The 21709-nt window shown below is 43.1% G+C and overlaps 1 protein-coding gene across 14 annotated transcripts in view; it reads right to left on the bottom strand.

The window, feature by feature from the left end:
* Nucleotides 1-21709, bottom strand: part of ABCC5 (ATP binding cassette subfamily C member 5) — a 175963-nt gene that overhangs the window by 49613 nt on the left and 104641 nt on the right. For 7 of the 14 annotated variants that reach the window (XR_010409385.1, XM_045903264.3, XM_064584433.1 and 4 more), the window contains 6 exons: nt 8745-8902; nt 8385-8540; nt 7559-7706; nt 2405-2638; nt 2073-2246; nt 1326-1473 (listed from right to left, as the gene is read on the bottom strand). Coding sequence is in view for 13 of the 14 variants with exons in the window: in XM_045903264.3 (XP_045759220.1) it covers nt 1326-1473; nt 2073-2246; nt 2405-2638; nt 7559-7706; nt 8385-8540; nt 8745-8902 (1018 nt within the window). In the remaining variant the exon portion in view is untranslated. The other 7 variants (XM_045903271.3, XM_045903273.1, XM_045903269.3 and 4 more) reach the window with 5 other exon arrangements.

Raw genomic sequence — 21709 nt, 5'->3', positions numbered from 1 at the left:
GAGCTAGCTCATATGTCATATTTTAAAAAATCTAACCCATTGCTTTCACATTTACCATATACCTTGCCTAAGTCCATAATGAGAAAGAACACTCTTCAAACCAATATACAGAGGTAAAGATACCAAAGTCAGGGGCTGAAGGATGAGTGGCCTCTCAGAAAGAAAATTATAAAACCACAGAATGAGAGAGGCAGAAAGGACCATCAGCAGTCACCCTGCTTGCAACATGCTTGGCAGATACCCAATTAGCATCCATCGGTTCCATTCCACTGGCAATGAAAGTTGCCTAACCCACTGCTGGACACCTCTGAGTGGCCACCTCCTCCTGATGACCACTGATAAATAAAGTTTATGAACTGGACACAATGTTCCTGAAGGTTTAATTGATAAATCAGACAGTTAAAATAAAACAGCTTCCTTGATCTGAACACTGGATTTCTATTCAACCTAAAACTGCATTAACTTTTGTAACTGCAATGTATTCAAGTTAGCTCACTGTGAGGTGATGGTCAATGAACAGCCCACATCTTTTATGAAGTAAGTTTAAATGGAAACATGCCTTCTTTTTTCAACTCTAAAGTGCCTTTAAATGTACCCTTCTGAAATGCCACCTTTTTTTAAGGCCCATTTTTCCAACTTCTGTTGAGACCTTTTTGAATGTCCAGTCTAATGCCAATGATTCCTCTAAGCGTTGTGGCATTCACATATTAGACATGTTTATGTGTGCATTGAATTTACTGATCAGGAGAAGCAGGATAGGACCAGGATGGGGCCTTGTGACTCAACATAAGTCAATTGTTTGAAAAGATAAGAATAAAACAACAAACCAAAAACCCCGATGACCGAGTAGCTGAGGCAGGCCCAGAGTCCAGCTGTCCTGACCCCCAGCGCGGCCCTTCTCCCCCTCCCCCAGGATCTTACACCTCACACATCTCACACCTGCGATGCACACGCGCCTTTGGCAGGTAGGGAAGGGGGGAGCTCTCAGAAGACAACTTGATAATGTTTTCTGTGATGTCTTCATAGACAGGCCACAAAATTACAGGTAGGATGACAGTATAGATAGGGGGGTTTGCAACTGAATGAACTGCTTATAACTAGCTTAGTTATCTTGGGGGAAAAAAAAATCACAATTTTCTGGTCTTAATTTCCTCCTATGCGAGATAAGATTATGAGTTCAAGTCTCTAAAATCCCTTTCAGTATAAAGATCATAAGATATTATAAGAATATATTATGATCCTATGACATTAGGGTTCCTAGCAGCTAATGTGCTCAGGAAGCAAGGACCTTATGCCACATGCACATATGAAATCTGTAAACTCACTTTGAACAATTTGAGAAAATGCTTTGACCCAGGCATACATTTTAATAAATTTAATGTAAGTGAGGACTTCATTCATCTTCTGGACACGTTCATCTGTGGTGGTCACACATTTTCTCCTGAAATATGCAGTGATCCGTGATACAAACATCTGAAAGGAAAAGCGATGTCATGCCAAGTCAGGGCTTATTCAAATTTAAGAACTGTCTAGTCTTTCTGGGAAATAAATCTGTTTAAGATTATTATAAATAAAATGAGCATCATGTAGTTGCACTGCCTTTTAATAAAAGTGGTCTTTTAAATTATAATAAAATATTATTTAATTCTTATCCTTTTGTAAGGAAGTTAAGACAAGTAAAGTATTTGTTCTCATTGTGGTTACTGAGTGCTACCAAAGGGAAGCAGCAGAGTCCTATCAGTTAGCAGCAAATTGAGACGAAGGGACTCAGACACTACCGTGTTCTTAAGGGCAGAGTTCAGCTGCTGGCCTCCTCCTTCACTCAGACTCTCTTTTTAAAATCTCCTTAAGAGTCATGGCCTTTATTCACAGGACATCTTACTTCCTCTCAAGACAAAATTCTGCCTAGGGACTGAACACTGCCTAGCTCTTTCCAGACTTTTCCAAACCAGGTACCTGCTCTGAGGAAATTTCCAATCAGAGATGTGACACCTCAGCGACGCCTACTATATACAACCTAGTGGAGAAGTTTAAGGAGAAGCTGCTACGATACAGCAAGGAGGCTTACTCACCATTGCTGGATAAAAGAGGATAAAAACAGCTGATCCTAGGAAGCCTGTTGGTCCTAGAATAATTACGTTATAAATCATGCCTAAGATGGCAACAATGGGTCCTCCAGCCAACAAGCTGCCCACAGCGGCTGCTTCGAACATCCTCTGCCCGTCGTTGGAGCACAGGTTGATGAGCTACGAGACACAAAGAGCAATGAGAGGACCCCGCAAGGACCCCAGTCACTTGTCTCAGGAGGAAGATCCTCCTGAGATCCAAAGCAGAGATCCAAATGAAAGAAAGAGCTCAAGCCGGGAGCTTTCTCTCTGCCCTGAAGCAAACACCCCTCACTCACCTCACCCACAGACTTCTCTTTAATGTTCTTTAGCTTAAGGATCTTCTTAAATGCCATGGTTAGGATGGCCCCCCGCAGGCGGACACCAGTTCGGTAATTCAATGCCCAAGTCAGCGCGAGTGACCACGAGCGCACGACTTCCGTCAGGAGGAGGCCCAGGACTAACAGCAAGCTGTACTTGAGGTTAGAATCTGTGACCTGGGTGTATTCCAAGAGGTGTTTCACCACGAAGGCCTACAGGGAGAAACACACACCACTGTCAACATCTCCACGGCACCCACACACCATGCCGCAGTTTTATGTTAAGTTAGAAAGAGGAAGCAGCTCCACTGTGACAGCGCTACATACAGAAGCAGAGGAAGACCTTGAAGGACCAAATACGACTGACGACTCGGCCGCGGATATTTACTCGAGGCGTTTCGCGGGAGGTCGGCCTCATCTGGGTTGTTTTCTTCCTTAAGGACACCACCAAAACCGTTCCTCTTTCTAATGTAACATAAACCTGTCCATAAGCTGAAATTAATTCTAAACACACGGTCATTAAAAAGTATATATTTGACCTTACTCCAGTCTCTCCACACATTGATACATGTCTTTAAATGAAATTAAGACCCTTTTTTTTTTTTTTTTTGGATCGTTTCAAACGTGCTTATTTGATAAAAAGGAACAGTGTACCTACAGTTGGACTGGGGAAGAGTGAGAAGTGCATTTGCAAAACATTCCTGAAAATAAACATCGGCAGTTTAATAGTACAGAAGAGAGCAAACAAAGCAGACTATTCCAAAATCCAGAAACCCTCCCGTGGGCCCTCCCCACTCCCCACTCCCTCCCAAAAACGAAAACGTGTTACCTCAGGTAGCATATGTCTACCACCACCCGCGGGGAGGGAAGGCAGCCAGCCCCCAAGAACCACCGAGCGCCACCTCCAGCTCTGAGGTCCTGCAACGCCGGAGCACACACTCACACAAGGCACATTCAGCGACAGGATTCAACACCAGCAAGTGGGAGGTAATGTACTTTTATTGAAAATGAAACAAAATAGAAAATAAAAGTACCATCTTCAAAGAGTATCTCACAGACTGTACAACAGAAGGAGCATTGCGGTAACATACATGGGAACATACAGAGTCGAGTTTTTACAAGGCTGGCCATCTAACACGTCATCTGGCCTCCGACCGTTGTTTTCGCTACACACAGTGGAAATACAGAATAGAACCCATAGCTGTTGCCAGAGTCCGGAGTAGTACATCGAGCTGACGGCACTTAATCGATTAAGGCTCCTGAAGTTGCAGTGAGTCTGCAATGGGGTAGATTCTCCGAGAATAAGACCTTGCTGCTAAGGAAAGAGAATTAAAAAAAAAAAACAAAACTAAACTAAAAACTCCCCCCAAAGAGGGAACTCTGCTTAAAAAAATAAAAAAATAAAAAAATCCCTGGGTGCTACTGGTTCAGCAGGCTGTGACGGAGGACTTCTGTTCAGGACAGAATACAAAAATCTAGGCCTCAAGGAAAAATGGGGCGGCATCCTTCAGAGTCTTTTTTTCAAGTCCTTGCAGCTAAAATTGATCTTGCCGAAAATGAGAGAAAACAAACCATAACAAAAGAAAGCCAAACCGATCCCCTACCCTGAAGGAAGGGGAAAAAAAAAAAAAAAAAAAGAACGAGAAACCCCATCCACCCAACTACCCCGGATCCTTATAGCACAGGGTACTTGTAGGTGGAAGCCAGCTCTGAACGACAGACAAAAATGGAGGCCAGACACAATTATCCTGAGGCGGCTAATGCTGAATTCCAGAACCCAGATGCTCTCTGGGTTAACTGGCATTTCTCATTTTTCCTGGAAGGAAATTAATACCAGATGTCCGCCAGATCCTAAGAGATCCCCACCAATCAGATTTCTGTCAAGCGTCAGTAAATAACCTGATCAAATAAATAGGAGATTTCAGATCCCGAGAACTATTGTATTCCACGTCTCCCCTCCCTCGGATTTTTAGGTTTATATCCATTGTTTGGGTCACCACTGCATACAGCTGGGTTGTTGGTTTACTAGCAAGAAGATTGGCTTCTTTTCCAGTATGCAATCCAAAATGTGGAACTGAGTCACTGAGTGGCAGGGTCAAAACCCCATTTTTCCTCACGTGAAGCAACTCAGTAAGATGGCGGTGCCGTAAAGCATTTTTCTCACACGCCTCAGCACTGATGGAACAGTCTCCAGAGGAAGGCGTGAAAGGACAGCAGGTTGTAGTTTGGGGTTCCTTCCTTCCCATACCTTTACAGTGCCATTTTTCAGCACCGGGTAAGAGCATTAGTACCTCCCGGAGGTGGGGAGCCGGGGGAAGGTAAAAGACATAATGAAGCTTACATTATGTAAAATTTTCGGAGGGGGGGGAAAAGAGGAAACAGCAGATTAAAGAATTTCCAACACATAGGGTTCTTTAAAAAAACAATTACATTTCAAGCCATTTTGTATGTATGGGATAAAGAAAAAAAGGTTTTCATGAAAAAAATCCAACCCAAATTTAGTTTTAAAAAAGTTACAAACTTATCATTTAAACGTAAACAAACTGGGAGAAAAACTCGAGAGATTGTCAGCATAGCTGTCTGGCTGTGGAAAGCATTCCCAGTGAATAAACATTACCTTACCTGAACTCTTGGCGAGAGATTCTGCCCAGCTTGACTCTCTCATTCTGACCGCAGAATACAGCCATCCTGAAAATTCTAAAGAACAGCTTCTGTCACTGGTTCCACTACAGAGAGACTCCCCCCAAATCCAGATCCTGACAGCATCAAGCAAGCTGCAGCTGGGGGGAGGCTGGGAGGGTGGGAAACTTACCTCTCTAGAGGCTATTCACTGCCCTTTCCCCCAAAAGGCCCCTGAGCAGAGTTAGCATTCACCAAGATACAGCACTGCAGGAGGTAGCCTTCTCTTGCAGATCTACAGGGTGGATGCTAATTCTTTACACAGAAATCATAGGTCAGGCCTGGTCTTTTTAAACTGTTCGTATCCAAGAAGGCCACATATCGTCTCTAACTTTAGCAAGTCTGGCCACTCATCTTAGGTCAGGACCATACCCTTAAGCTTTCTGGTACTCCATTAACACTATTGTGACCTCTGGACACTCTGCACAGAGCTCTGGTCCACTGGCATCACTGAAACCTTGGATCGTCCGGCCAGTTAAAAAAACATACCTACACACGAACTTGGTCGTTTATTCGTATATTCTGCATATGGCTACCAAGGTTCAGCGATGCCTGAGGGGAGAAAAGAAATATCCCCCTATCTGGGGAGTCGGTTCTTACACAGATTTCTGTAAGAACAGACTAAGCCAGTTTGAAAGTTGTGCCATATTAGAAAATGTGCAAAAATCTAAAATGGGTGTTCCTTGAAAGGATTTAAATCCACAGAACAGAAGGTATGCTCATTGCTAGCACTAATCTCAAAACCAGGCTGATTCTTCAATTTCCAATTTAAAAAGAAATTTATTTGAATTGGTACTCCAAAAAAAGAAGTTTGCTTGTAGTTTTAAATCTTTTTATCATTTAGAGAGACTATGGATGGGACCATTGCTTTCTCAATTGTTCTAGGATGGGATCTTATGAAATAACACAGGCCTTAAGTTGCTCTTATGCAAGAGGGTAGAGAGAAGGAAAAGTGTGCATGCTGTTTTCCTGTTAAAGGAAGGTTCTCGGTGTTCCCTGGTACCTAGAAGATTTTACTAGAGTTAGCATTCCAGTATGCCGTACCTTAAGAGAGAGATAAAAGAATATGCAGATGCTCAAGGGAGTGACTGTAGGCCCCCAAACTGAACATGCATAGGTAGCTTTTTTTCCCAAATAAAAAATTAAAATCTCAACAATCTATGGTATTTCTTCCCCCCCCACCTTTTTTTTTGTTTGTTTTGTTTTTTGTTGGTTTTTCTTTTTCTTTTTTTTGGATGGGGGGAGCCAATCAACTTCTTGCACTGGCCAAATGGAATCAAGAAAGCCTATATACTGTGCTACCCAGCTCAAAGAATTCTACAGAAGATCCAGAGCAGCCACCAGCCCTGTAGTGAAACAATGACAGAAGCTCTTCTTGGGGGAAGCTGGTCCTATGAAAATGTTTGCCATTTTGGTCAGTAACATAATATTCACTTACATGGTCTCTCTTACTTAAAACTTATACAAAAGTGTGTTAGTTGCTCAATTAATATAGAAACCTAATACCAGAAAAGTAGTGTTCTCTGCTTCAGAAAAGAGATCAGAACTTTTAAAAAGGCATCAAACATTTAAAAACAAACAAACAAACAAACAGACAACAACAACAGAAATAAAACAGAAAAACTGCAAATTAGTTTTACCTAATCACCATGCATCTTAGGCACATACTTACCAGAACCATGAACCTCCAGCTTACCCACACACGGAAAACGCACAGTATAAGGAGAACTACTGCTCCGATGCCTCAAGGCAAATATGCAGAGAATAGATTTAATCAAAGTCTCAAGTGTCAGGCAGCACAGCAGGTGTAAGAAACAGGTGTCCAGGAAACAGTGTGAACGTCACTCTCTCACCTACTCTGCTTCAGCACGCACTAGGAAAAACCACGGCTGCCACCCCGACACCTGCCACACGATTTACACTATAAACCAACACTTAAAGTAGACTCCAGGTTGGACTCTAAAAAAAAGCCTCAAGGCTCCTCGGGCTTCTTCAGGCTCCCTGGCCGTGGAACCGCCAAACACGTGACAGCTCTGCCCCCAGGCGTGCGGTGCGTCACCAGCACGAGCCCAGCCGCCTACGCCACACCACACTGCTCTCGCCCACTCTCAGCACCGCCAGACACCTCGCCCCAAACCAAGACTGTCATTTCATGGCAACACGCAACAAAGAAGCACCATCCTGCGCAGAGCCGGAATCGTTCGTGTCTTCACCCGCCCCAGGAGAGCGAGCCGCTTCCGGCTCTTCTCTGGCAACACGGCCCCTCATCCTTCCGGCTGTGGACCAGCCACCATTCACTCCAAAATCAACCGTTCCCTTTCAACAGACCTAGAGGCATCACTAAGGCTGCTAACTAGCCCACCGGTGAGCACAACCCCTGCAACAGAACAAGAGTGTTAGAGCTGGCCGTGGCCGGGCCCCTGGAGACTGTCAGAAAGGATGGTTAGAACTTACTGGTCCACTGAAGCCAGCCAGCTGCGTGATCATCAGGCACACGATGGAGAGGATGAGCCTGGTGCGGCAGAAGATCCACACAACCCTTCGGAGGGAAGCAGCGTCTGGCCCAACTTCGTTCAGCTCTTCTTGCCACAGTCTCTCTAGTCTTAACAAGGGCACATGTCCTCCGTTACACGTCTGCCCAGGTGAACAGAGACCCTAGATTCCCTCCTGCCATTGCTTTCTGTCTCCAGGCTTTGACACCACTCACACGAGCCTCTTCTTTAAACTATGTACATGGACCTCACCTTCAGGGAAAAACACACCCTTTCTGGGCAACTACATATTTACCCTGTATAGGGAGGGAGCCTCTCGGGATATGGAAAATGATGAGAACCGAAGTCCTTCCTTCCCACCCAGAAAAATTATCCCTGAATAGAATTCGTTTCTGGCTAAGAACTTCCTTTCTCAAGGGCCCCCAACCCTTTCTGAAGGATCCTGTGGTCAAATGTAAAGTTGCAAACTAGATTTTAGTCATGATAATCAGCTACCACAAAAATGTATTCTGTCACAAGGCAGCAACATAATTTCCCTGTAGACTCAGGAAGAGAAGCAGGGCTGAGAGAGAGAGAGAAAGCCCGTGGTTAAAACAGGATTAAAGGTGAAATAGGAGATAAAGCAGAAGAGCAAAGAGAAAGTCATCCCCAGGCTACCTCCCTCCGCAGGACAGCTCAGATCCTAAAAGAACACAGAGCTGAGGGCATCACACTGCCGGACCCCCCCTCCTAGCTCAGGCCCTATGCACCCACTATATGGGAGACAAGGGCGGACCAGAGAAGCCTACCTTCTGCAGTTCACATCGGAAGACTCGTACTTGGACAAAGACCACACGTCCTCCATTGAGAGCTCCCCCTTCCTGTGGGCCATGCGGGCCAGAGGAGAAAGCCAAGAAAAAGTCATGCAGGAGAAGAGCCCAGCATTGTCCACTGGGTGCTGGTGTCTAAGGAGAGAAAACCCAAAACACAAAATTGTCAATGCATACAGAGAGGCTAGCCAGCATTTATGAGACACTGTTTCGTAAACAGAGCTCCTGACTAACAACGGGTCTTCCCAAATGGTCTAATCTTAGCCCGAATTTAGCCCGAATTTTCAAAAACGCTTTTGGTGCTTCACAGACAAGTCATTAGCTGGTAGAGCCTCTTACTTGGAAGTGGTCCGGATGGGCTTCAGAGCACTTAAGCTATGATGGTACTTTCCCTTGGGATGTTCCTCATCCAGGATTCTGATCTGAGAATGCATGGAGGCATCCAGGGAAAGGCCCTCAGCTCGGGCTGCTGTTTCCAAGGCATCTTGGCATTCCAACTGTTTCAATAGAGACAGAGAAGAGGCAAAAGCACAGTTAATGAACATCAGAAAAACAGAGGGGCAAATCTACCTGACGTAACAGCTCAAACTGCAAACCAGATTGGTCTTACCTGAGAAATCCCAAGGGTCAGGGTTAAACACGAACTTGTATGCTAAGAACTTGCTTAAGGAACATTCAACCAGTTACTTAAAACTTCTCAACTCTTGAGCACTTTTAGGTTCAGAAAAACTGAACAAAAAGCACAGAGAGTTCCCGTATACCTCCTCATCTCCCTGTCTCTTCCCCATCTGTTTCCCCCATTAGCGACATCTTGCATTAGGGTGGGACGTTTGTTACAACTGATGAACCAATATTGATATGTTACATTACATAAAATACACAGTTCACTCTTTGTGTTGTACATTCGAAAACTTACGTTTCTATCACCAAAATGTTCTCTCTTTCATTTCCCAATGTGGACTGAGAATCAATCAATGTACTACTAACTGCAAATTCTCCTGTCCATTTGCTATGACAAAAACTTCACAATCACCCCCAATTAAACAGCTCTGTCACACAGAAAAGCCAGTATGTACACAAGTCTCCCCTCTCTCTCCTTTATCAGCAACAGGGACAGCACAACAGGGGTTCTCACCCTGTGCACAGCTAAAGAGCTCCAATACGCAGATGTATGCAGCATGAAGCACAAGGTCTCATGAGTTGAAATAGAATTAACCATATTTACCACTAAGCTTATAAATTCCAATTAATCACATTAACAAAAAGGCATATCACTCAAAGTCTAACTGAGGCAGAAGAGGATGAGCCAAGAATCTGAACACCTCTACCCTTGTTTACCCTAAAAGTAACTCAAAGTTTACCCCCCTCCTGTTGTGGAAACAGAGGCATTGTTTTCCTCAGACAAGGATAATAAGTACGTCATCCTTTTCTCACATTATCACAAAGATTTCCAGCAATGACTGTGAAAGAGCAAGAAAGAATAGATCCCCAAATCAAGAAAAAGTTAAGTGGTGCAGCACCTACCACACTGTGTCTTACACAAGGCAGAGTCTCGGTTTTTATGCACCACCTCATTTCCAAGAGAACAGTGGCCACTCAAATATTAGCAGAAATGAATTCGTATATGGAGGTACCTGGATGTCTAGGCAGCTCTCTCCTCAAATACAATAGCTTTAGTTCACAACACAGTTATGCATCTTCAGATAAGATAAGGTACTGCTTAATATCAGGAAAGTACACAGCCTTGGCAACTGGGAAACACGTTTTTGTCCTTTTGACAAAGGCAAGGTAGAGCAGTTTCAAGAGAATAAGAACACAACATGACAAATGAGTCAATACCAAGAATTAACTCTTACATAAAGTCCTTAGGTATAAGGTGAACACTTATTTCCTGGTTAGGGACTGTGGTACCTAACAATGAACTAAACGCTGCTGAGAGTCAAGTACACAACAAAGGTAGGCTTTTTGTTTTTGTTTGGTTTTTGAACCTATAAGCTGCCTATAACCACAAGGAGAAGAAAACCAATGGGCTAAGAAAGGAGAAAGATACACTAAAAATACAAACATACCTACTATAAGGAAGTAGAAACTGGGACTATGGACAGAGTAGGTACAGAATGTTGTAAGGACCAGCCTTATTTAGATATCCAAAGCTTCAGAAGAAGACAAAAATCAAAATAATACCACTTCAAATACACATTGGATATCTGCCAAAATGGACTATATGCTGGGCCTTAAGGCAAACCTTAAAGCAAAGAATGACATCACATGGTTAGGTCTTGTCATTTTGATTTGTACTACCCTAATGGTTAATGATGTGGAACATCTTTTCCTGTGCTTATCTGCCACCTGTATTTCTTTTTTGGTGAAGTATCTGTTCATTTTTTGCCCATTGTCTAAGTGGATTGTTTTCTTAGTGTTGAGTTTAGAGAATTTTTTATCTACTATGGGCTCAGGTCTTTTGTCAGATGATTCAAATATATTTTCTCTCTTAATAGGGCCATTTACAGAGCACAAGTTTTAAATTTTGATCAAGCTTAATTTGTTGATTTTTTTGTTTTACGGATTGTGCTTTTTAATGTCATGTCTACAAGCTCTTCATTTAACCCTAGGTCATGAATATTTTTCTCCTATGCTTTCTTCTAAAAATTTTACAGTTTCTACATTTAAATCCATCTTTCACCTTGAGTTAATTTTTGTATAAAGTGTAAGACTTAGATGAAGAATTTTTTTTTTTTTGCCTATAAGTGTCCAATTATTCCAGCATCATATGTAGAAGACTATCATCTCTTCCTTAAATTGCTTTTGTACCTATGTAAAAATCAGTTGGCCATACTTGTGTGGTTTGATTTCTGGGCTCTATGCCATTGACCTATTTGTCTATTCCTCCACTGATACCACTAACTTGATTACTGTAGCTATACATTAAGTCTTAAAATAGGGTCATGTGATATCTCTAACTTTATTCTTCCTTTTCATAACTGGTTTAGCTATCCTAGTTCTTTTGCCTAGGAGAACCAAGTTCAAGAGTTAAGAGAGTTATAAAATCTTTTGACATTGCAGCATCAGAAAAGGAAAACTTGGCATGCCATCTCTTAATATTCTCACACAAGAATGGCCTAGTAGCATTAAGAATAAACAAAAATCTTCACACCTTCTTTTATGCATTCTTTCAAGAAATGGCTTACTGAGCACCTACGTGCAAGACTGTTCCAGATGGGAATAAGAATATGCCAATTGCTACATGTATAGTACACTAATTTTTGTTCATCTCTAAAATGCCAACTTACAGCTTTCAACAAAACCTATGAACAGAAAAGCGAATGGACTTAACAAAATCCTCCTATTGCATGAGTTCTGTTCCTTTGGATATATATAATGATGTCATGTTCCATCATCTCCTGGGTCATAAGTGACTTCCTGTGTTGGAGAATGCCAAATTCAGATGTTCTTTAAAAAGACTCAGGTGTTGGGGCGCCTGGATGGCTCAGTTGGTTAAGCGACTGCCTTCGGCTCAGGTCATGATCCTGGAGTCCTGGGATTGAGTCCTGCATCGGGCTCCCTGCTCAGCAGGGAGTCTGCTTCTCCCTCTGACCCTCCCCACTCTCATGTGCTCTCTCTCATTCTCTCTCTCTCAAATAAATAAATAAAATCTTAAAAAAAAAAAAAAAGACTCAGGTGATGGGGTGCCTGGGTGGCTCAGTTGGTTAGGTGTCCGACTCTTGGTTTTGGCTTGGATCATGATCTCGTGAGATCAAGGCCCATGTCGGGCTCCGCACAGAGCATGGAGCTGCTCAAGATTCTCTCCCTCTTCCTCTGCCCCTCCTCCCTCCCTCCTCCTTTCCCCCACCAAATAATAAAAATAAAAATAAAAAGACGCAGATGAGAGTTGGCAGGCAAGGTTTCATTACCCCAGACATACCATGAGTACTATACCAGCATTACCAAATGCCTGCAACATAACAGAGACTGAGGGCACTTGTACTACTTTTAATTTTAGAACAAGGCACTCAGTATAATTTTATCCTGACAAAGACAAAGCCCCATAAAAGTGGTTGAAATTGCACAATCCTCAAATTTTCACAAAATAATAAAACATGGAGTAGGAATTCCCACAATAGAGATACAAAGAAGTCTACATTGTTGACCTAAGAGAATCAAAGGTTGCCACTCTAAGTGACCCACTTTCCAAGTCATAGCCCATTTTTCCTTCTGCTTCCTATACCGTCTACCTTGTTGTCATATCTTACTGCCTAGCTGAGGATAGGGAAATATCTGACAGATGAGAGGATCTATGCGTATCTGCACCTAGCTCCTTCAGAGATAGGTCTCTCAAAATAATAAGCAACAGATGTTTTAGCTGTTGGCAAGGATTCTCGAATGTTAAAAAATCAGGAGAAAATCCTCTTTCTCCAATAAAACTATTTTCTCTTCGGTCTTAAAATATTAATACCTCCATAGATAGACTTTTCTCACAATTGGAGGCCACTGTGAAGTACAGTGATTTTGAATATGGATTTTAGAAGACAGGCGACATGGGTTCATGTGCTGATTCTGCCACCAACCTTCAGCACGTTACCTAGCCACCTTAAGCTCTATTTACTCATTTTTACAATGGTGCATGCACCCATCACAGTGTTGAGAGGAACTAATGGGATAATGAAAAGTACTTAGCTAAGTATGGGCATATAATAAACATTTTGTACGTATTAACTATGTTACCCAATTATTCATCTGATAAATCTTACAGCCTACCTCAACTATTTCCTCTCTCCTTTAGCTTTCCCTGACTCTTTTATTTATTTATTTTTGCAGTTGTTATTCTTCTTTTTTTTTTTTTTAAGATTTTATTTATATGAAAGAGAGAGAATGAGAGTGAGAGAGCACGAGAGGGGGGAGGGTCAGAGGGAGAAGCAGACTCCCTGCCGAGCAGGGAGCCCGATGCGGGACTCGATCCCGGGACTCCAGGACCATGACCTGAGCCGAAGGCAGTCGCTTAACCAACTGAGCCACCCAGGTGCCCGTTATTCTTCTTTTTACAAACCCTTGTGTCAAGTGCTAACTCTTTATAGATGCCAGCAAGGGAGGTGCTCTGCTGGATACAAACCCAGACTCAGAAGCAGCTTGTCTAAGAATGGTTTAGCACCAGGTTCCCCACCAATGTGTGTGATGGGTGAGGGGGCCAGCCCCCTTTCTGACCCCACCCTGTTCCCCCTGCAGAGGGGCAGTCTCCCTGGGCCAGTCCCAGAACCCAAGCGGTTGGGGTGGCCCCACTGCAGGGATGGTGGGAAACCAGCTACCCCAGTCCAACCAAGGCCCAGTGGTGCTGTTGATCCTTTACCTGAGCCAGATTCTCACTTAGAGGAATTCAGTCATAATCTCCTGACTCTTTTAGGATCAGAAAATTTATTTCCTCCCTCCTATGTCTTCCCTACACCTGACCACTACGATGGGTTGCTTCTGGTAAGAGCTCCTGGAGTGTAGGCTCCAGTGAAGTAAGACATTACTCTTGTTTGTATCCCTGGCCTCTGACACGGTATACAGCTTGGGACCTATTTTTCAAATGTCAATTAAGGGGCACCTGGGTGACTCAGTCATTTAAGCATCCAACTCTTGATTTTGGCTCAAGTCAGGATCTCAGCATTGTAAAATCAAGCCCTGTATGGGGCTCCAAGCTAAGTGCGGAGCCTGCTTAAGATTCTCTCTCTCCTTCTCCCTCTGCCCCTCCCCCACATGCTAACTCACTTGCACACATTCTCTCTCTCTCTAAAAAAAAAGCCAATTAAAATACCTTCATGTTGGCTCACAATCTGCATTATTATCATTTAATACTCTGTGATATACCACTGAGGAATCTTCTTAACCATTCTATTTCTGTTTAGATTCTCCACTGTTTTGCTTATTATTAATAGTATGATAAATAATTAATTTTTTTTTCTTTCTGGATTACTTAGGATAAATTCCTAAATAATGGGGATTACAGGATTACAGAGTGTAGCTCCTAGCAATTAGCCATCTATCCAGTTTGCTCAATTAACCTTATTATACAATCTGTATTCCAGTATTATTGCAAAAGAGAACTGCTGCTTTGCAAACTGGTCCCTGTACATGCATGCAGGGCAAGGAGAGCCTGAAGAAAGAGGCAGATCACTCCAGACTGGTAGGTGGCAAGTTTAATAAGCAAGGGAATTTACATGAGGCTTATCTTAGGCAGCCACAGGACGAGTAGACCTCTGTGCCTGCCCACCAAATCTCAAGAGTTTATGCAGAGGCCTTAACTGGGTTTAGTCACATAAACCATCTAATGGTCTCAACACCACACTACTACCTCACAGCTGTGTCCTGGGGACAGTTCTTTGGAGTGGGGAAGGCGAGCAGAAGCTACATTCCAACGACAGGGGAGGTCAGGAGCCTGTGATTGCCTAGGTGGAGCTCACAGGTCAGCTGGCAATCGTATCCTCCTGACGACCTTCCCTAACACTCCAGCCTTCACAACCAGCTCTTAAAATCTCACATGCCCCCCCTTCCACAACATGCCCTGAGTAGTCAGCAAGGAGTTTCCCTCGCATGGAGGTAGCCCCTTGGGTGGCTACCTGGCTGCACTGGAGGCGGATGCCACAACCAAAAGAGAAAACACACATTAAGATAATGATTCCCCAAATCAGTGTTAACTTTTCCACCAAGAGCCCCACGTTCTGAGCCACTGATTTATTAAGTCTCCTAGGCTGGGGGTCAGATCACTTAGGTCATTTACTTGTGCCCTCGTGTGATTTAATAAAAATGATACGTTAGAGACTCATCAGGTATGAACACACAGCATTCTGCTTGGAGAATGGGACAGATGGCCACGGTGAGGCAGTAACGATGTCCAAGGCCATTCTATTTTGGAGGACAGCTTTTCTCATTAGAGACATTCAGTGTTCAGTAAGGACGGGCATTGTGGGCTGTCGTTTCTGTAATGTCCTCCAGGCCAATGGAGGGAACAAAGAAGGCGGCCAAATGATTATATCAGTGGAAAACAGAATATACCCACCCAGCCTTGAGGAGAGGGAGGCTGTCAGCCTTGGGAACTTGACCTGGTTGTACACCCCGTACACACTGCTAGGGAGGCAGCACTGTTAGGCATGAGGGGATGGACCGGGGGTGGGACAGGCCAGACCAGGATGCCCACCTCTTCCCCTCTTTCAACGACACATGTTCCATTCCAGGCATAGTGGGTTTCAACAACAGGATCCCAGTGGAGACTGAACAGTTCGTCATCCAGGGATGTGAACTAAATCGCCAATCCAGGTGGGACCTCTCATTGCAAATTCCAGTAGATGACACCTTTCCAGGCATGATGGGCTTGGTGTTCTCAGCAGCATAGCACGTTGATCCATGGTGAAAGTTGGGACAATGGCTATTTACCACGCCATCCATACCCTTATAATACACCCTGTTGGGTGCCTCAGCAGGGGTCCCCAGTCTGGCATATGGGACAAGAGGCCTTACTGGTTGATCACACAAATGTATTGTATGGGACAGTACTTGAATCCACCTGGCCAAGGTGGTTTTATCTATTAGTAATTAAATCTGCTGTTTGAGATTCCATTTCTCCTTTCTACCAACCCTACTACTTGCAGGTTATAGGGGCAATGGAACCTCCATTCAATGTCATGTTCTTTTGCCCAGTCTTCAGCATCATGACCTTTGGCAAGTGACCCCTGATCACTGTCTAGTTGATTGAGGGTATCTGCACATGGTACTCAGCTTCTCTAATTCCCTCATGGTGGCAGCCCAGTTTGCATGGCAACAGGGCAAAGCTTGTGTTCACACAAACCAAGGCATATTGAGAACCCTCACTCTGACAGAGGGGGCCAATATAATCAATTTGCCAATCTCTCACGAGCTGGGAACTGCAGCGGATGGCCCCAGATTCCTTTGGCAGTTGCCTTGGGTATTGTCTGGAACACAGAGAACATGCTGTTCCTACATTAACCACATCACTGTATTTCAAGGGCAATCCGGCATCCCCAGCAATATACCATCCCACCTGGCCACAACGGGCAGCTGCTCTCCCTATGCATTCAGTCAGCCGTATCTATCTACTGAAGGACTCGTACCTGAGTTAGGGCATCAGCCTCTTAACTGTCAGGGGGCGTCAGTACCTTATAAGCTGGAAGACGTTGAGGACTGCCTCAGGTTCTTGCAGGTGAACCCAAATGTCCCCCCCACACACACATCCTGACCACATAAAGGCCCATTGATAATAATCCACTTCTCAGCTTCCCATTGTCCAAACCACAGGGTTAATTCCTTTAGAACAGCCCAAGAGTTGGTGCAAAGGGTTAACAGCTAGGACTCATGAAAGATCACCAGCCAAACCACTCTGAGTTCGGCCCACTGGCCGTTATACTGGCTGCTGCCTGAGAAGCTCTACCTGGAGGAGTGCTCTACCCACTGCTAGAAATACTGGTGTATGGGGTTTCTGCTCCTCGCACAGCTGGGACGGAAATCCTAGGGGCACTCTCCCCTTCTGTTGTCTCTGCCACAGCGCCTGACCCATATCTTCCAGAGGCACAGACACATCTAACTTAAATGGCAGTCCTGCTTGGGAGATGCCCAGAGCTTTAATCTACTTCACTAGATTTTTGTCTTCTCAAAGGAGGTGAGCTGCTCTGATCCCCAGTCCCACACATGCCCTTTCTTTACCAGGTGGCATAAGGGGGTGGAGGCACCGTGTCAGGTGGCGAATAAAAGTCTTCCCAAACTCCCAAACCTCTACAAAGGCTTGTAGCTCTTTCACGTTCTTAGGGGATGGACAGGCTTGCACCTTATTAGTACAGTTTCTGGGATAATGCCCATCTTGACTCCCAAAAACTCCACAGCAGTGCCTGGGCCTTAAATGTTCTATGGGTACACTCCTATCCTCTCCCTCACAGGTGTTCCAGCAAAATCTGCAGAGTGGGTCCTGCAGCAGAGGCAAGTCTCCACACGGTAACATTATATCATCAATGCAACGGGCCCATTTTACTGATGTGGAGAAGGAGAACAGGGACAGGTCTCAGGCTACCATCCCATGACACAATGTGGAGCTGTGTGTGTGGCCTTGGGGAAGCACATGAAAGGTCCATCACTGCCCCTCTCACATGAAGGCAAACCGATCTTAATTATCAGAACCCTGTATTTATCAGAGTCTTTTCCATGAATCTCTTTGAAGATGAAGCACTTTTGCAGGAACACTTTTGCAAAAGCATCAGAATAAAACAATAAATGTCTGTAAATGACAAAAGACTTAAAAATGGCCAGGGTTAAAGATCTGATGAGAGTTCATTATAACATGATGGACAAAGAAATTTGGTTATTTCTGTGACATTCTTTATAAAATAATAACTAGAATCATGACTGAACATTATACCAGGACATATCAGATTTTTAGGAATTTTGTGTAATTTCTGGAACAATGTAAGAAAGTTTAGCATCACTTCTTATTTGACAATGCTTCCCATGAAATTTACCATGCCAAATAAGTCTAATTAGTTCAATGTCTTCCTTTCACAAGGACAGAGAACACATCTTTTGAGATCTTCCAGGGACTCTGTGAAAAATCCCAAAGTTAGTTCAAAGTCAACAAGACTTCTTTAGAATTTGATTTATGGGAAGTTTGTCAAAAATATCAAAAGGCTTACAAGATGTCCATCGACAGATGAATGGATAAAGAAGATGTGGTATATATATACAATGGAATATTATGCAGCCATCAAAAGGAATGAGATCTTGCCATTTGTAACGACGTGGATGGAACTGGAGGGTATTATGTTGAGTGAAATAAGTCAAACAGAGAAAGACATGTATCATATGATCTCACTGATATGAGGAATTCTTAATTGCAGGAAACAAACAGGGTTGCTGGAGTGGGGGGTGGGGTGGGAGGGATGGGGTGACTGGGTGATAGACACTGGGGAGGGAATGTGCTCTGGTAAGCACTGTGAATTGTGCAAGACTGTTGAATCTCAGATCTGTACCTCTGAAACAAATAATGCAATATATGTTAAGAAAAAAAAAAAAGAAGAAGAAGAAGGTAGCAGGAGGGGAAGAATGAAGCGGGGGAAATCAGAGGGGTAGACGAACCATGAGAGATGATGGACTCTGAAAAACAAACTGAGGGTTCTAGAGGGGAGGGGGGTGGGAGGATGGGTTAGCCTGGTGGTGGGTATTGAGGAGGGCATATTCTGCATGGAGCACTGGGTGTTATGCACAAACAATGAATCATGGAACACTTCATCTAAAACTAATGATGTAATGTATGGGGATTAACATAAGAATAAAAAAAATCAAAAGGCTTAAAACACTTGATTAGATTATAGGCTGCTGTGAAACAATACTTAGTTATTCATTTTGCCAAAATGACAGTTAAAGACTTCAAAAACTAATACAGAAAGCTACAGAACTGTAAAAAACTTAGCTCTTTTAATATCAAAGACCTGATAAAGATAACATGAGGCACAGGAAATTATTTCCATAAAACAGAATCTTTGTTTTCTAGGCGGATTACTTGAAAGGTAAAGAAAAACCGTTCACAATCTCATCAAGAATAGACCAATAATCCAAGAAAACTTTGTCCTTTTAGCAGATGAAATAAAATTGTTTCAGTTTTACATGAGTACATTATTGATATTAAAACTTAAAACTGTGATGTGATGAGCACTGGGTGTTATACACAACTAATGAATCACTGAACTTTACATCAAAAACTAATGACGTATTATATGGTGGCTAACTGAATTTAAATAAAAAAATAAAGTACATTAAAAAAACCTTAAAACTCTTTTCCTTTAAGCCAATTAAATAGAGTTCTTTTACATAATAATTTTGACAATGCCCTCTGGAGATAGAAAAACATCACATATATAATATATATCCACAGACATACGTAACATGCAGATAGACACAAACAGAGATCCCAGAGCTTTCATTCCAAAACTCTAGCCATGAATCAGATACCACTCACATGGCTAAAGCTTTCTGGGGCAAGGGAACTTCTATAACAGTCTGTATTTTGAAAAGCCTCTTTTTTCCCCATTTATAAATTTAGCCTCTGTGGGCAGTGTTTTGGTTATCTCCTGAGGTGTTTACATTTCAAAGACATGATAAAATTTACAACTTCAAGGGGGAACAGAAAGAGTGCAAGTTTTCTCCTAGGAGTTTTTTGAGTAATTGCTATTTAGAACTTTCCTCTGTAGGAGGGGGTTGGACAGCACTGGCTCTCTCTGTTTCACTGTCAATCACCACAATATCATCCCTTTCGTTCTATTCTCTTCACTTTTTAGCAATCCCCCTCTTAGAATCCTAATCAGGCTTTGTCACACGTGCTCAGACCTCAATCCACAGCAGCCTGCACCCTCCTACCTTTGCACAATGGCACACTAGGATCTCTAACTTATTATCCTGCTCTCCCACCTTGTCTGCCATTCCCAGAGCTAGTAGGGTAGTGAACAGGCGCACATCGTTCTCTAACTTCAGCCCTTTCTAACGCAAGCTTCAGCCTCTAGCTGGGCATCAGTGGCCTGCAGAGCTGCCCACAGTAGAGAACAGCTCACTGTGGCAGCCATTCCTTTCCCTCCTTTGCCGCAGTGTGCTATGTGTCGTTTCTCAAAAGCACATCAAACCCACTGGCATTTTTAGGGTGTCCCAGTACTCGCGTGGTAGTCCACAAGCATCTAACATATAGGCCACAACTCCCCACATCAAGGTTGATAGCCAACCAGGGATTTCCCTCAAGGAGGATGCCTCTTTCCAGTGGCCATTTCTTTGGTCTCCTGGCTGGCTTGCCAATTGCTGGTTTGTAAACTGGTCCCCATACACACAAGAAGATATCAAAGAAAGAGGCAAACCATTCCAGACTGGTAGGTGGCAGGTTTAATAAACAAGGGAACTTACATGCAAGACTTTTCTTTAGTGGCCACAAGATGAGTACATCTCCACTCCCACCTGCCAGAATCTTAAAAGTTTATATAGAAGCAGTAACCAGGTTCAGTCGTGTATACAGTCCAGGTGGTCTCAACAACACATGGTTATCTCAAGGCTGTGTCCCTGGGGCAGCTTCTGGGAGAGCGGAAGGCAAGTGGCAGCCACATTCCAAGGACAGGGGTCAGAGATAAGGAGCTTCCCATTGTAAGGGTCCAGCTCACAGATCAGTTGGTAGTTGCATCCTCTTGATGACCCTCCTCCAGTGACTGTTAGCTTTAAGTATTTTGTTTTATTTTGTTGACCTGAAGCTGCCTCTATCCCACCGTCCCTGGGGCTTTAGCGAGAAATAGAGGAAGCGAGGGCAATCTTCCTTATTTGTAGCCAGATCTCAGCCAAGCATTGTTTCAAGTATTTTATAGATACTAACTCATTTAAATCCTCATAACAACTCTAGGAGTAGGTACTATTATTTCTCCTATTTTATAGCTGAGGAAAGGGAGACACTTATATGTTAAGTAGCAGCAGGGATTTGAATGCAGGCTCCAGAGCCAAGGTTCTTAATCACCATGCTACCTTCCTCTCAAAGAAAAAAACAAGCAAATAAACAGTCACTGTACAAGATGACCTCAAATGTTCCTTTCTAGACAGCGCTCCTCTTTTCCCCAGGATGAGTATCGGATTAAAATAAACTCTGACTCTCTCAACTAACCTCATGATAAGCAAATAGTAGTTTCCAAAGTCAAAGTCACAAGGACATGATCAGAACACTAGAATGTAAATAAACTTTTACTCAATTGCAAAAATGTACTTCTTGATTATTTTTAAACCACAGGTAAACAGATGTTAAAAGATAGATACATTATAGACTTGTACTGAAACATAAAATAAAATTACTTTTATACCACCCTGCCAGTAACTGCACAGATGTCTCATCCTTCTAACTATTCTACTGGCCTAACTTCTTCTCTCTAGGCTTCCTAAAAAAGCTTACCTGGCCAAGAATGCCAGGGGAAAAAAAGTATGTCTGTTCAAAGGTAAAAATAAACGGATCCTACCGTATTAACATTCTGTAAAGTGAGTTATCAACATTCTAAGGTTGGATGGATTAAAAATGGAAATGAACCAAGAGAAAAGACTTAATATATTCAAACCATAAGGGCTTACTATACGAAAGCATAAATAATATAACAGGGTAGAGAAACATGATTCAGTGAATATTGCTGGGACAAACAAGTAACAGATTAAAGATGAATTAATTGAGATCGAGGTTTCACTCTGTGATACTGTGATTTATAAGAAATATATATTTGGTGATTCAGATAACCAAAATATATTTTCATATATATTTGGTCTTC

This window comes from Mirounga angustirostris, unplaced genomic scaffold, assembly GCF_029215605.1.
Source record: "Mirounga angustirostris isolate CCGP_5_RB_7025 unplaced genomic scaffold, mMirAng1.0.hap1 SCAF_1, whole genome shotgun sequence".
NCBI lineage: Eukaryota > Metazoa > Chordata > Mammalia > Carnivora > Phocidae > Mirounga > Mirounga angustirostris.
The sequence above is the reverse complement of the archived record's forward strand: the minus strand, read 5'-3'. Positions and strand labels throughout refer to the sequence as shown.